This window comes from Schistocerca cancellata, chromosome 3 (assembly GCF_023864275.1).
Source record: "Schistocerca cancellata isolate TAMUIC-IGC-003103 chromosome 3, iqSchCanc2.1, whole genome shotgun sequence".
In the NCBI taxonomy this organism is placed as follows: Eukaryota; Metazoa; Arthropoda; class Insecta; order Orthoptera; family Acrididae; genus Schistocerca; species Schistocerca cancellata.
Genome location: NC_064628.1, coordinates 526,940,918 through 526,958,284, shown reverse-complemented (window position 1 = coordinate 526,958,284; position 17,367 = coordinate 526,940,918). Strand labels below are relative to the sequence as shown.

The following is a 17,367-nucleotide window of genomic DNA, read 5'->3' as shown; positions in this document are numbered from 1 at the left end:
CTGTATTTCTTTAAAGTCAGTACCGCCATTAGACTGTTGTTTAACTACAGTGTTACATTTACACACACAATCATGATTTCGGCTTCAAAGTGCCATTATCACGTACAAGTTTCTGAAAGAAATATATTATGACTGTGGCCTCGCATTATGAAAAAAATATTGTTTCTTTACTAATGGCATTACAAAATTTTACAACAGAAGCTATTAAGACAGCTATTGTAAAAGTCATAGATTAAAAAAAAAATTGTTCATGACATGTAAATAAATGTAAACATTGGAGTGTGGGGTGAACATCAAAGGAACAAACTCAGAAAAACACATTTTTTCTCAGCCATAATTTGTTGATGTGACATGTCAGGAAATGGGTGCCATTCATTTCGCGTGTTACCATGTAAAGATTAACATCACAGTTGCTGTAGTTTTGACTTTATGTGCTGGGAGTACTGCTGTCATGTCATGTGACGAGATGGCCTGTGAACTTACATAAGTATGTGAATCAGACCCGCTTGGTCTAAATGATAAAATACATGGAGACTGACATGGCCCATGGCCCTTTTAAAGTATTGTCTTTAAGAATTACATAAGTAATGCCACTGTTCTGTGAATCACTATTAACAAAATTACTAGATATATTTTCCAAGTGTTGAGCCAGGTGCAAGATTTTGTTTTCCTACACAGTACCTTGATTAGTGGCCTAGTAATCTTCATTGACCACTTCAAGCAGTTTTATTGCATTGCTTTGAACTGTAGTCTGAAAAATGAAATTGTCAACCTGGCTGGACACCCAAAACATATCTTTGATTGATTAGACTGGGGTAGTGGTGGTGATAGTCTACTACTCTTTAATTGGATAATAAATAGTGATGTTTTAAAACTGATATGAAAGTAGCTAAACAATAAACTGTTTTGAGCAAGTGGAAACAAAGGCAAAATAAAAGCTTGCACACGTGCATGTGCATCCATCCTCATTCACATAAACACATACACACATCCGTACCAGATCGGGTTGACGAAGGAGATAGAGAAGATCCAAAGAAGAGCGGCGCGTTTTGTCACAGGGTTATTTGGTAACCGTGATAGCGTTACAAAGATGTTTAACAAACTCAAGTGGCAGACTCTGCAAGAGAGGCGCTCTGCATCGCGGTGTAGCTTGCTCACCAGGTTTCGAGAGGGTGCGTTTCTGGATTAGGTATCGAATATATTGCTTCCCCCTACTTATACCTCCTGAGGAGATCAAGAATGTAAAATTAGAGAGATTAGAGCGCGCACGGAGGCTTTCAGACAGTTGTTCTTCCCGCGAACCATACGCGACTGGAACAGGAAAGGGAGGTAATGACAGTGGCACGTAAAGTGCCCTCCACCACACACCGTTGGGTGGCTTGCGGAGTATAAATGTAGATGTAGATGTAGAATTTGTAACTGGGCATATAAGGAAAGGATAGCATGTGTATTGAAATTGTAAACACAGATACCAGATTCATTCAGCTGGCTTATCACCTACAAATATGTTGAGCCAACCACTCTGTAGACATATTAAAATTTCATTCCTGATAATTTGGTAATTACGTATCGGGTCAAAAAAAACTGCATCACCTCGGTTCCAAGAGTTCCAGAAACTGTACAAAAAAATTGGAATAGAGATCAACACAAACATCATTTCTGCCCTTTTTATTGCTCATGAAAACCACACATTGCATGTTGTTCCACCATACAGCAAGACCTTCAAAGGTGGTGGTAAGGACTGGTTGGTTGGTTGGTTAAAAGGAAAGAAGAAAAGGGAAAGAAGAAAAGAAAGGAGACATACAGCATGATAATAGGAGAAAGGAAGAACCAGAAGAATGACAGAAGGACAACCAACACTACTAGGGACAAAACAGGAAAAGAAAAAATACAGAGAGATGCAAGAAACAGGTAGAAGGGATAAAAACAAAAGAGCAGAAGACCATGGCTGGCCGACCATGAGAATAAAAGGAAAAGCCAGACACTCTGCGACACATTAAAATATCCAGCCTAAAAGTATTAGAGTGGAAAACACAAAGGGACAAAGGACATGTGCTAAAACTGATACAGCACGATAAAACCCACCATGACGTATAAAACTTAAAACTAAATTAGCTGGTGAGGCATTATCAGTTAAAATTAATGGCAACAAGTCTGGTAACTGAAGAGTCCATCGCAGGGCAGCCAAAGAATGACAGCTCATCAAGATATAGGCAGGCCACTGTCAGCCGGGCGCCGCACCAACACTGAGGCGGGTCATCACGGCACAGGAGGTAGCCTTGTGTCATCCAAGCTTGGCCAATACGGAGCCGACAGAGAACCACACAGTCCCTGCGAGAGGCCCACATGGAGGTCTTCCATACATTCGTAGTCTCCTTAATGGCATGCAGTTTGTTGTGTGTACTGAGGTTATGCCATTCTGTCTCCCAAAGCCGCAAAACCTTGTGGTGTAGTACTGAACGCAGGTCAGTTGCAGAAAAGCTGATCTCCATAAGCGGTTTCCGTGTAGCCTGTTTGGCCAGCCTGTCGGCAAGTTCATTGCCTGGGATGCGGACGTGACCTGGGGTCCAGACAAACACCACTGAACGACTGGACCATTCCAGGGCATAGATGGACTCCTGGATGGTCGCTACCAAGGATGACAAGGGTAGCACTGGTTGATAGCTTGTAGGCTGCTCAAGGAGTTGGTACATAAAAGAAACGACTCCCCCATAGCATGAACGAATGTGCTCGGGAGCACAGGCATAGCCACCAGCTCGGCAGTGGAAACACTGCAGCCATTGGGCAAGTAATGGTGTTCAGTATGTCCTCCATGGACATACGCGAAGCCGACGTGATCATCAGCCATTGAGCCGTCACTGTAAACCACTTCATGGCCTCAGTACATATCAAGAATCGACAAGAAGTGGCAGCAGAGAGCCCCGGGGTTAACTGAGTCCTTGGGCCACGTGAAAGGTCCAGATGAAGCCACGGCCTAGGTGTACACCATGGAGGTGTACCTGAATGGTCCTCAAGTATAGGTGGTAAAGGCAAGGACCCCAGTTTGGAAAGAAGTGATCAGACACGAACTGCAACTGGAAGCCCTGACCTGTGCCACCGATGCGGGAAATGAATCGCTGTGGGTGGGAAAAGGAGACGGTAATTTGGATGCGCAGGAGAACTACGAACATGTGCAATGTAACTGGCCAGTAGTTGTGCACGCCTAACCTGCAATGGAGGGACTCCGGCCTCCACCAGGACGCTGGTCACCGGATTCGTCCTAAAAGTTCCTGTCATAGGCGAATGCCACAGTGGTGCACTGGGTTGAGCAAACACAACACTGAGGGCACCGCCGAACCATAAACTAGACTCCCATAGTCAAGGAGGGATTGAACAAGGGCTGCAGCAGCATAGAGAAATCTGCACCCCATTTGGTGTTGCTCAGGCAGCGGAGGGCATTGAGATGCTGTCAGCACTTCAGCTTAAGCTGACGAAGGTGAGGAAGCCAAGACAATCGGGCATCGAAAACCAGTCCTAAGAATCGATATGTCTTCGCTACAGTGAGTGGATCATCATTAAGGTAAAGTTCTGGTTCCAGATAAACAGTAAAATGCCGACAGAAGTGCATAACACATGACTGAGGCCGAAAACTGGAAACCGTGGGCTACAGCCCATGACTGCACCTTGTGGATGGGTCCCTCTAGGTGCCGCTCAGCAACACCAGTACTGGATGGAGTAGTATGAAATGCAGAAGTCGTCTGCATACAGAGAAGGTGAGATGGATGGCCCTAAAGCTGCTGCTAGACCATTAATGGCCACTAAAAATAGAGATACACCCAATACAGAGCTCTGCGGGACCCTATTCTCCTGGATATGGAGAGAACTATGGGAGGCACCAACTTTGGCACGGAAAGTATGAAGTGACAGGAAATTTCAGATAAAGATTGGGAACGGGCCTCAGAGATCCCATTTGTCTAATGTGGCAAGAATATGATGTCGCCAGGTCGTGTCATACGCTTTTTGTAAATAAAAAAAGACGGCAACTAGGTGTTGGCATCTGGAAAAGACTGTTTGGATGGCAGACTCAAGGGACACAAAATTATCAGTGGTAGAGCAACCCAGGCAGAAGCTGCCCTGACACGGAGCCAGTAGGCTACGTGACTCCAGGACCCAACCCAACCACCGACACCAAATACATTCCAGCAGCTTACAAAGAATGTTGGTGAGGCTGATGGACCGACAGCTATCTACATCAAGCAGGTTTTTATTTGGTTTGAGCACCAGAATGATGGTGCTCTCCCGCCACTGCGGGGGAAAGATGTCATCGTACCAGATGCGGTTGAAGGTGATGAGGAGATGTCACTTGTAGTCAGATGAGAGATGTTTAATCATCTGACTGTGGATTCGATCTGGCCCAGGAGCTGTGTCAAGGCAATGTGCAAGAGCACAGAGGAGCTCCCACTCTGTAAATGTGGCGTTATAGGATTCACTGTGGTGTGAAGTGAACAAGAGGACTTTCCCTTCCAGCCGCCATTTGACAGTACAGAAAGCTAGGGGGGTAATTCTCTGATACAGAGGCTCGAGTATAGTGCTCAGCAAAGTGAGAGGCATTCGCATTTGCATCAGTAGATAACACCATTTTTGTTAACACCGGGAACACCTGCTGGGGTCTGGTACCCGAAAACACATCTGATCTTTGCCCATACTTGAGAAAGTGATGTATGGCACCCAATGGTCGAGGCATATCTCTCCCAACACTCGTGCTTCCGTCGTGTGGAAAGTTGAGGAACACGGGCATGAAGCCGTGTAAATGCTATTAGGTGCTCAAGGGAAGGGTGCCGCTTATGCCACTGTAGAGCTCGCCGACACTCCTTAATTGCTTCAGCGACTTCCGGCGACCACCAAGGGACTGCCTTTCGTTGGGAGCACCCTAAAGAGCGAGGGATTGTGTTTTCTGCCGCAGAAACAATTGTTTTAGTCACCTGCTCAACTATCACATTGAAGTTACCATGTGGGGGAGATTCAACGATGACGGCAGAGGTAAAAGTTTCCCAGTCCACCATGTTTAATGCACATCTGGGCAGGCATCCGTGGACCTGATGCCGAGGCAGTGACAGGAAGATAGGGAAGTGGTCACTACCACACAGGTCATCATGTGCTTTCCAGTGGATAGATGGGAGAAGTCCTGGGCTGCAAACTGATAAATCAATGGCTGAGTAACTATCATGAGCCACACTGAAATGTGTGGCGGCCCCAGTATTTAAGAGGTAGAGGTCGAAATGAGAAAGTAAAGTTTTTACATCTCTGCCTCAGCCAGTAAGCACAGTGCCACCCCACAAGGGGTTATGGGCATTAAAATCTCCCAAAAGTAGGAAAGGTTTAGGGAGTTGATCAATCAGTGCAGCTAATACATTCAGGGGTACTGCACCATCTGGAGGAACATACACACTGCAGACAGTTATTTCCTGCATCATCCTTATTCTGACAGCCACAGCTTCAAGAGGGGTTTGATGGGTTTCACTACAGACCGAGGTTACTACATAAATGCAAACACAACCTGACACTCGATTATAGTTCCTACAGTTCCTGTAATATCTCTTATAGCCATGGAAGGCACACTGCCAGGAACCATGATTCCTGAAAGGCAGGGGTCCGCATTGCCAGGAACCAGGTTTCCTGGAAGGCAGGGGTCCGCATTGCCAGGAACCACGTTTCCTGGAGGGCAATGCAGAAAGCAGATGTAAAACTTGAGTTGCTGTAGCTCAGCCAGGCGGTGGAAAAAATTCTTTTTGGATTTCTCTTGCTGCTCCTTGGTTTTCCCTGGCTGGGAGGGTGTCTTCTTTCCCACTAGCAGAAACCTGGGAAGGGAGTGACCCAATGGACCCTTTCCTACGGAGAGGAGCCGAAGAAGACTTATGCTTCTCCAGCTGAGACGTGGGGACTGGTGTCCCCAACAGTTGAGGAGGAGGGGGGGGGGGAGGGGGGGAGGAGCGGCTGTGCCCCCAAGGTAGTTGGTGCGGGAGCGATAGGGAGGGAAGTGCCCACACCATCAAAGGGGCAGGTGTAGTTTTCTGTCTCTGAGTGGTGACTGGGATTGGCGGAGCTGATGGGGCTAGAACTGTTGTAGCGGCGGCGTAAGACGATGTCATTTTTACAGGATGTAGGTGTTCAAATTTCCTCTTAGCTTCAGTGTAGGTCAGTCGGTCCAGGGTCTTGTACTCCATTACTTTCCTTTTATTTCTGGAGAATACTGCAGTCAGGCGTGCAAGACAAATGGTGCTCTCCACAAATGACACAGATAGAAAGCGGTGCACATGGAGTATTGGGATGTGATGGGACTTTCTCGGGTAATGTATCACCCTCGATACCTAAGATGAAGGCACCGGTGGCAACCTGATTATTCTCCAGATCCCAGTGGACACGCCAAACAAAATGTACACCTCGCAGCTCCAAATTGGCGCACATCTCATCATCAGACTGCAAAAAAAAGGTCCCTTTGAAATATGATACCCTGCACTATATTTAAGCTCTTATTCGGCGTGATGGTTACAGAAACATCCTCCAGCTTGTCACAAGCTAGTAATGCCCATGACTGGGCAGAGGATGCTGTTTTGATCAAGACTGACCTAGATCTCATTTTGGACAAGCCCTCCACCTCCCCAAACTTGTCCTCTAAATGATCAACAAAAAACTGAGGCTTCATCGTCATGCAAGATTCCCCATCAGTTCTGGAACATACAAGGTACTGGGGCGAATAAGAGCCGTTGTCATTCTTAACCTGACGTTCGTCCCATGATGTGGCCAGGGAGGGGAACTATTTGGAGTCATACTTCTGTGGGCTGAATTGAGCTCATGAATGCTTAAGAGACTGCTGGTGTTTGACCACCAGCAAGAGATGATGTACTATGCTTCATCGCATGTCATCTGCCCTGATGCCACCCACTCCAACCACGGCCTTCCCCACAGGCGCCACCCAGCTGCAGCAAAGGCCACCTGGCAGGATGGCCATTGCCGGGAGTCCTGATGCCCCAGGGGGACGGGCATCTATTCCTTGGCATACGTGGGGAGTTAAAAGCGCAGGCATCAGCAGAGCGATCACTGTGTGGTCAGGGGTCTACGACCAACAGGGCACATGGCAGCCCCACCACAACGAACTGGCTACCATGCTGGATACCAGGTGCAACCAAGCAAACAAGTCCATTAACATCGTCAGTGTAAAAAATTATACTGCACAGTTGATGGAAAAATATGCACCCAGGAGGATGACCTCGCCAAACAGTTGGAGAATGAGCAGAAGTGCAGATCAATGTCGGCGAAGGATGTGATAGGTCTCAGTGCATGATAGACACGATGCACCCTGTAAGGTGCCCTTCCCCAATTGGCTCACTCTTTGGGAAAATTTTTGAAAAATGGGATTTCAAACCCTAAAGGGGACCATCACATAAAGGCCGAAATGTGTGAGACACCTTTTAGTCGCCTCTTATGACAGGCAGAAATACCTCAGGCCTATTCCAACCCCCAGCACTGCATAGGGTGGTAAAGACTGATGTATACTCTAATACCCAGTATCACATCCTCTTGCTTTGATTCATGCCTGTATTCATTGTCTCATACTATCCACAAGTTCATCAAAGTACTGCTGGTCCAGATTGTCCCACTCCTCAACAGTGATTCAGTGTAGATCTCTCAGAGTGGTTGGTGGGTCACATCGTCCATAAATAGCCCTTTCCAATCTAACCCAGGCATGTTAGATATGGCTCGTGTCTGTAGAACATGCTGGCCACTCTAGTTGAGCAATGTCATTATCCTGAAGGAAGTCATTCACAAAATGTGCACAATGGGGGTGGTAACTGTCATCCATGAAAACAAATGCCTCGCCAATAAGCTACCGATATGGTTGCACTATCAGCCGTAGGATGGCTTTCACATATCGCACAGCGATTGTGGTGCCTTCCGTGACAACCAGTGGTATACGTTGGCCCCACATAATACCACTCCAAAACAGCAGGGAACCTCCACCTTGCTGCACTCACTGGACAGTGTGTCTAAGGGGTTCAGCTTGATTTGGTTGCCTCCAAACACGTCTCCGACGATTGTCTGGTTGAAGGTATATGCAACACTCACTGGTAAAGAGAACATGATGCCAATCCTGAGCAAGGCACGTCATTCATAGTTCCTGTCTCTCTGTATCTCCTCCATGTCACAACAACATTGCTTTGGTTCACTCAGAGATGCCTGGACACTTCCCTTGTTGAGAGCCCTTCCTTGCACAAAGTACCAATGCAGACACGATCAAACCAGGGTACTTACCTCCTACGCTTGGTTGAACTACAGACCACACAAGCCATGTATCTTCTTCCTGGTGGAATGACTGAAACTGATCGGCTGTCGGGCCTCCTCCATCTAATGGGCACTGCTCATGCATGGTTGTTTACATCTTTGGGCAGGTTTAATGACATCTTCGAACAGTCAAAGGGACTGTGTCTGTGATACAATATCCACAGTCAATGTCTATCTTCAGGAGTTCTGGGAATCGGGTTGATGCAAAACTTTTTTTGATGTTTGTATATCAGATCTGTCTCATTATCAAAGCAGCAGGAGCAGATCAGCAATTACAAGAAGAATTACCCTCTTGTAAACAAACAAAACTTGGTACAATAGAAAAGGGGACTGGGAGAATGTGGAGGTGGCACACCACATTTTGTCATTGTATATTCCCTACTGGCTCTTTCATCTACTACATCTACTATCCCACTCTTATGCAAAAATATTTAGGATAAATAGACAAATGTAATTTCTTAGATGTATACACTTTCCATGTGGTGTTCCTACTAAAATACCAAACCAGAAAATATTACACACACACACACACACACACACACACACACACACACACACACACAAGCACGTGCAGAATCGAAGTCAGTAATCTTCAAGTTGGAAAATTTTACAGTAGAAGCAAATAACTGTATGGGCGTTCATGGGTCGAAAATTCAAGCAGTAACCAACTTTTTATGTGGACAGACATTAGAAAAACAGTTTTACATAATATTTTGTCCTTTAAGTAGCTGCCGTAAAATAAAAAACAGTTTTAATTTGGAGATTTCTGTTTTTGCTAATCACATGTGGATTTTATTTATTTTGCACCTCAGCCATGTCTGTAGCAGAGCTCTGAATGTGTATCTTAAGATCTGAAATTGAATACGGATAACAAAGATCATTAATTATATTAACAATAAAGCATACTCCCAAATATTTATATTTTATTTTTCATTAGTTGATGTTACTAGAGATCACAATATAACTTTTTTACACACACAGTTCTGGAGACACCCTCATTATTTCACACTCAAAGTTATTATTGTCTGTCTCATTAGTGATATCAGATGGATGAACTTTGCCAACCTGAGACTTGTAAAAATCCAATTTCATATTTTGGTGTCAGTTCTCACTAAAATGAATTTCAAGCAAGTGTTTGACATCAGCCCATTTCTCAGGATTGACAAGGTTGTTGCACAATGGTTGAGTGCATGTTTGAAGCATTTGAGCAATATGGGTATGCTTTTTTGTTATATATTTAAAGTAGCCTAAGTCAAAGATGTAGTAGTTCTCACCTCTTACAAGTGCACTATGTGATCAAAAGTATACCGGACACCTGGCTGAAAATGACTTACAAGTTTGTGGCACCCTCCATCAGTAATGCTGGAATTCAATATGGTGTTGGCCCACCCTTAGCCTTGATGACAGCTTCCACTCATGCAGGCAACACTCAATCAGGTGCTGGAAGGCTTCTAGGGGAATGGCAGCCCATTCTTCATGAAGTGCTGCACTGAGGAGAGGTTTCAATGTCGGTCGGTGAGGCCTGGCACAAAGTCGGCATTCCAAACATCTCAAAGGTGCTCTATAGGATTCAGGTCAGGACTCCATGCAGACCAGTCCATTAGAGGGATGATGATGTCATGTAACAACTCTGCCACAGGCCGTGCATTGTAAAAAGGTGCTCGATCATGTTGAGAGATGCAATCGCCATCCCCGAATTTCTCTTCAACAGTGTGAAGCAAGAAGACGCTTAAAATGTCAATGTAGGGCTGTGCTGTGATAGTGCCATGCAAAACAACAATGGGTGCAAGCCCCCTCCTGCACGACCACACCATAACCATCACCTCCGAATTTTACTATTGGCACTACACACACTGGCAGATGATGTTCACTGGGCATTCGCCATACTCACACCCTGACATCGGATCGCCACATTGTGTGCCATGATTTGTCACTCTACACAACATTTTTCCACTGTTCAATCGTCCAATGTTTACGTTCCTTACACCAAGGGAGCAAGCAAGGCGTCGATTCACATTTACCAGCGTGATGTGTGGCTTATAAGCAGCTGCTCGACCATGAAATCCAAGTTTTCTCACCACCCACCTAACTGTCATAGTACACGCAGTGGATCCTGATGCAGTTTGGAATTGCTGTGTGATGGTCTGGAGAGATGTCTGCCTATTACAAATTATGATCCTCTTCAACGGTATGTGGTCCCTGTCAGTCAACAGACGAGGTCGGCTGTGCGTTTTTGTGCTGTACATGTCCCTTCACGTTTCCACTTCACTATCACATCGGACCTTGCCCCCATGAACCATGGACCTTGGCGTTGGTGGGGAGGCTTGTGTGCCTCAACGATACAGATAGGCATACCGTAGGTGCAACCACAACGGAGGGGTATCTGTTGAGAGGCCAGACAAACATGTGGTTCCAGAAGATGGACAGCAGCCTTTTCAGTAGTTGCAGGGGCAACAGTCTGGATGATTGACTGATCTGGCCTTGTAACACTAACCAAAATGGCCTTGCTGTTCTGGTACTGCAAACAGCTGAAAGCAAGGGGAAATTACAGCCGTAAATTTTCCCGAGGGCATGCAGCTTTACTGTATCGTTAAATGATGATGGTGTCCTTTTGGGTAAAATATTCCGGATGTAAAATTGTCCCCCATTCGGATCTCAGGGTGGGGACTACACAAGAGGACGTTGTTATCAGGAGAAAGAAAACTGGCGTTCTATGGATCGGAGTGTGGAATGTCAGATCCCTTAATTGGGCAGGTAGGTTAGAAAATTTAAAAAGGGAAATGGATAGGTTAAAGTTAGATATAGTGGGAACTAGTGAAGTTCGGTGGCAGGAGGAACAAGACTTTTGGTCAGGTGAATACAGGGTTATAAATACAAAATCAAATAGGGGTGATGCAGGAGTAGGCTTAATAATGAATAAAAAAATAGGAGTACGGGTAAGCTACTACAAACAGCATAGTGAACGCATTATTGTGGCCAAGTTAGACACGAAGCCCACGCCAACTACAGTAGTACAAGTATATATGCCAACTAGCTATGCAGATGAAGAAATTGATGAAATGTATGACGAGATAAAAGAAATTATTCAGATAGTGAAGGGAGATGAAAATTTAATAGTCATGGGTGACTGGAATTCAAGAGTAGGAAAAGGGAGATAAGGAAACATAGTAGGTGAATATGGATTGGGGGTAAGAAATGAAAGAGGAAGCTGCCTGGTAGAATTTTGTGCAGAGCATAACTTAATCATAGCTAACACTTGGTTTAAGAATCATGAAAGAAGGTTGTATACATGGAAGAACCCTGGAGATATTAAAAGGTATCAGATAGATTATATAATGGTAAGACAGAGATTTTGGAACCAGGTTTTAAATTATAAGACATTTCCAGGGGCAGATGTGGACTCTGACCACAATCTATTGGTTATGAACTGTAGATTAAAAATGAAGAAACTACAAAAAGGTGGGTATTTAAGGAGTTGAGACCTGGATAAACTGAAAGAACCAGAGGTTGTACAGAGTTTCAGGGAGAGCATAAGGGAACAATTGACAGGAATGGGGGAAAGAAATGCAGTAGAAGAAGAATGGGTACCTTTGAGGGATGAAATAGAGAAGGCAGCAGAGGATCAAATAGGTAAAAAGATGAGGGCTAGTACAAACCCTTGGGTAACAGAAGAAATATTGAATTTAATTGACGAAAGGAGAAACTATAAAAGTGCAATAAATGAAGCAGGCAAAAAGGAATACAAACATGTCGAAAACGATATCGACAGGAAGTGCAAAATGGCTAAGCAGGGATGGCTAGAGGACAAATATAAGGATGTAGAGGCTTATCTCACTAGGGGTAAAATGGATACTGCCTACAGGAAAATTAAAAAGACCTTTGGAGAAAGGAGAACCACTTGCATGAATATCAAGAGCTTTGATGGAAACCCAGTTCTAAGCAAAGAAGGGAAAGCAGAAAGGTGGAAGGAGTATATAGAGGGTCTACACAAGGGCGACGTACTTGAGGACAATATTATGGAAACTGAAAAGGATGTAGATGAAGATGAAATGGGAGATATGATACTGCATGAAGAGTTTGACAGAGCACTGAAAGACCTGAGTTGAAAGAAGGCCCCCGGAGTAGACACCGTTCCATTATAACTACTGATAGCCTTGGGAGAGCCAGTCCTGACAAAAGTCTACCATCTGGTGAGCAAGATGTATGAGACAGGCGAAATACCCTCAGACTTCAAGAAGAATATAATAATCCCAATCCCAAAGTAAGCAGGTGTTGACAGATGTGAAAATTACCGAACTATCAGTTTAATAAGTCACAGCTGCAAAATACTAACGCGAATTCTTTACAGGCGAATGGAAAAACTGACAGAAGCCGACCTCGGGGAAGATCAGTTTGGATTCCGTAGAAATGTTGGAACACGTGAGGCAACACTTACCCTACTACTTATCTTAGAAGAAAGATTAAGGAAAGGCAAACCTACGTTTCTAGCATTTGTAGACTTAGAGAAAGCTTTTGAAAATGTTGACTGAAATACTCTCTTTCAAATTCTGACGGTGGCAGGGGTAAAATACAGGGAGCGAAAGGCTATTTACAATTTGTACAGAAACCAGATGGCAGTTATAAGAGTGGAGGGGCATGAAAGGGAGAAGAAATGAAAACTTTGAGATTCGTCGATGACATTGTAATTCTGTCAGAGACAGCAAAGGACTTGGAAGAGCAGTTGAACGGAATGGATAGTGTCTTGAAAGGAGGATATAAGATGAACATCAACAAAAGCAAAACGAGGATAATGGAATGTAGTCAAATTAAGTCGGGTGATGCTGAGGGAATTAGATTAGGAAATGAGACACAAAGTAGTAAAGGAGTTCTGCTATTTGGGGAGCAAAATAACTGAAGATGGTCGAAGTAGAGAGGATATAAAATGTAGACTGGCAATGGCAAGGAAAGCATTTCTGAAGAAGAGAAATTTGTTAACATTGAGTATAGATTTAAGTGTCAGGAAGTCGTTTTTGAAAGTATTTGTATGGAGTGTAGCCATGTATGGAAGTGAAACGTGGATGATAAATAGTTTAGACAAGAAGAGAATAGAAGCTTTCGAAATGTGGTGCTACAGAAGAATGCTGAAGATAAGATGGGTAGATCACATAACTAATGAGGAGATATTGAATAGAATTGGGGAGAAGAGGAGCTTGTGGCACAACTTGACTAGAAGAAGGGATCGGTTGGTAGGACATGTTCCGAGACATCGAGGGATCACTAATTTAGTGTTGGAGGGCAGCATGGAGGGTAAAAATCATAGAGGGAGACCAAGAGATGAATACACTAAGCAGATACAAAAGGATGTAGGCTGCAATAGGTACTGGGAGATGAAGAAGCTTGCACAGGATAGAGTAGCATGGAGAGCTGCATCAAACCAGTCTCAGGACTGAAGACCACCACCACAACAACAACAACAACAAAATCATCACATCGAAAATAGTAGACCTAGGGATGTTTAGGAGTGGGGAAATCTCGCATACAGACATATGCCACAAGTAACACCCAATCACCTGACCACGTTCGAAGTCCGTGAGTTTCGCAGAACGCCCCATTCTGCTCTCTTACGATGTCTAATGACTACTGAGGTCACTAATATGGAGTACTTGGCAGTAGGTGGCAGCAGAATAAACCTGATATGAGAAACATATTTTTCGGGGAGTGTCCAGTTACTTTTGATCACGTAGTGTATATTGCCCTGGCTGTTGGTAGATGTCTTGAGCATGGATCTCAAACAGGGAGAAAACTGAAAATGTGCGGCATTCAGAGGCTTCAGTATCCTTTCTGCTTCAGACTTTTCTCTGTGCTATTCATTTTTCAGCATATCTTACAACCTAATAATAGCTACCACTGTAAATATCTCAACAGAAGCACTATTAACACAATGCATGACAATGTAATGTCTTGCTACAGTTTAACAAATGAAAAACAATGGCTGTCAATCACATGGACAAAATGTGGTCTCTGACTGCTCAATGTGGATATTGCAGGCTTCACTTCTCAGACTGTAACAGATGGTCACGGAGATTGTAGGCTTTGCTTCTAACACCAGTTTTCAGCAGGTAAATAAAACCATTTACAACTGCTTTTGCTTCTTTAAACTGATGAATGCTACTAAAAATCACCAAGGAGAATCCATATCTGACAAAGTAACCCAAAAAAAATTTTAAAAATGGAGATCGCTCACTTTGCTTCTAGGTACCTCAAACGTAATGCAACAGATGCCATTTTTTTATGCCAGCACTACTGCGGGACACTTGGTAGATGTGAAACAACCCAGAAGTCATTTTGTAAGTAACATTGAAAGAAAAAGTTCATGAAGTCAAGCTAAGCAAGTAAGAAAATGACCAGTAAACAACAATACTAAAGTTAAAATTTTTGTCTTTCCTTGTTATGGATTCACAAAGTCTCATTCAAATGGACATACACAATGCTTTTTTTTTTTTTAAGGAACACACTGCCATTTGACTGTTTTATTGTTTATTTAAGTACAACCCAGGTTTTGGCCTTTTATGCCCTTTTCAAGTATTTGATTTTATGTCTTCAACATATACTGCAGGACACTTAACACGTTGTCCAGCTATATACGTTAAAGAATAAAATCAAATACTTGAAAATGGCAAAAAAGGCCAAACCATGGGTTGTACTTAAATAAACAACAAAACAGTCAAATGGCAGTGCGTTCCTTTAAAAACAAAATCAAAAACTGTTCAACAATGCATAAAATGTTCCACTACATTGGACATAAAGCTATACACTCTTAGAAATATAATGAACTTATCAACATACCGGTACATCCCATTATCTTTCCAGGAATTTCTTGATTGCAACACCGAGAACAAAATATCTGTCCACAAACACGGCAATGATGTTTTCTACGAAAAGTGGTGAATTTTTCACCACAGTCATAACATTCCTTACTGACTGAATCAGGCATCCAATATTGTTTAAGGTCAGTATCCTTATATGACTGTAATCCCTGGAAAAAGATATGCTTTCATAAGTTAAATTACAGAACTCTTGTGTAACCCAATTGATCATGAGTAAACAATGGTGATTATAAGGCTAGGAACAGTTATAAATAATGACAACTGTGATGTCTCTTACACGTTATGACTTTTACAAATGTTTTCAAAAGTTTTAGGTCAGTATTCTGATGTTACAGTTACACTCACTAGCAAGTAAATTTCAATCCTTCTGAAGACTAAGTTAGTAGATATTTACATGTAATTGGACAGCAAAAATTTCATAATGGAAGAATGTTTCTCTGGAATGCCCTCTCTAACAATGTTTCTTAATTTTTCAACATTTTCTCATGATAAGTCAATGCACTTTTCTAGTGACAAATTAGTTTACTGAAGCTACCACAGAAAACAAAATAATTTATTCTCCAACCAACAGCTACAATGTGCATCACATCAGAATGTGTGTGTGTGTGTGTGTGTGTGTGTGTGTGTGTGTGTGTGGAGAGGTGGGTGAGGGAGGGAGATGGGGGGAAGGAGCATGATGAAAAGGGGTCTCCTTACGTGTGGTGGCAAATAAGGATGAGACATTCTATCACAATTCAGAGACAGCCCTGGTGCAGCCAGGAGAAGAGCAATGAATTTCACCCAGCAATACTCAGGTGAAGCACCCAGAAAAAAGCCTAAATCTTATGGACTGCTAGTGGATAGTTTAGATGGATGCAGAGAATAGTTCAGCATCAGTTTGCCTTCTGACCTGACATGATTTCCAGTTGTGCAGTGTGAAGTAGATGAGATGGTCCAACATATGGTATCACTGTGAAAGGGGAAATAGCATGTTGGCATTTGAAACTCAAATAAAACATTCTTTGTAAGCATACACCAACATATACAGACTGGACAACAAACCAACATATACAGACTGGACAACAATCACATGACCACTGATGATCAGAGGATTGGCTGGCCCAGCAACGAATTCACCTACCCAGAGGGGCACTGCATGTGAGTTGGGAGAGTGTTGACCTGAATTCAATTTTCTGTTGCTTCTCACAAAACTAGATCTACAGCAGAATGTGATAAGCTCAGAATAAAAAATACATTTTTGGGCAAGGCCACAGAATAGACAGTAATATTATTACATGTTTGATTTGTCTGAAGTATTGTAAATATGATAAAAACTGATGAAGTAACAAGAATTGTAGCAGTGTGTTTTAATTATACAATTCCACAGTTGTGATTAGCTGAAAAAATAGACATTCACAAACACCTCCATAATAAAAGGCAAGTAGATACATGAACTACCAAATTTGCTATGTTGGTTGTGTGAGTGGTGTGTGTGTGTGTGTGTGTGTGTGTGTGTGTGTGTGAGAGAGAGAGAGAGAGAGAGAAGCAAAAATAGGTGCAATATTCAGAAGTATAGATTGATTACCAAAAGATTATGAGCACTGCCTACCATAGTACTCAATGCCATCTGGTAGTAGTGCAGGCATGTGACATAGTATGGTAACTGAAAAGTGGTGCAGTGGTGGGAATAATTTCAGCAGCAATTTGAGCAGTAGATACGGAAATCCACTGACGTAAACTATTTTGACAAATGGCAGACTGTTATAGCCAGTAGTGGCCGAGAACAAACATCTTGGAAACAGCAAAGCTGGTAACCTGATCACATGCCAATGTCATGAGAATTAATGGAAGTGGTTTAAGAATGGCAAAACCACAATTAGGCAACTAGGTGTCGGACGTCCATGGCTCAGCACAGAATGTGGAGGTCAGAAGCTTGCCTGCTCTGTAGCAGCTTTGAGGACAAAGTACAGTGCTGGAGTAGTCGTAAGTGTTCCTGAGCACAGCATTCAGCATTGCTGAATATGTAGCTTCGCAGTAGACAACCCAATGACTTCATCAATTACTGCAGTGTCTATAGGATCATTGAAACTGAACCATGGATGAATGAAAAAGTGTTGCCTGGTCTGATGAAACACATTTCTTGTTACAAAAGGTTGGTCATCATGTCTGGGTACACCATCATTCAGGTAAACGGCTGCTCAAA

The 17,367-nt window shown here is 43.3% G+C and overlaps 1 protein-coding gene across 2 annotated transcripts in view; it reads right to left on the bottom strand.

Moving 5' to 3' along the window:
* LOC126175358 (1-phosphatidylinositol 3-phosphate 5-kinase) overlaps positions 1 to 17,367 on the bottom strand; it is a 418,246-nt gene that overhangs the window by 356,041 nt on the left and 44,838 nt on the right. For both annotated transcript variants that reach the window (XM_049922107.1, XM_049922108.1), the window contains exon 4: positions 15,145 to 15,334. In XM_049922107.1, the coding sequence (XP_049778064.1) occupies positions 15,145 to 15,334 (190 nt within the window). The remainder of the gene's footprint in view (positions 1 to 15,144; positions 15,335 to 17,367) is intronic.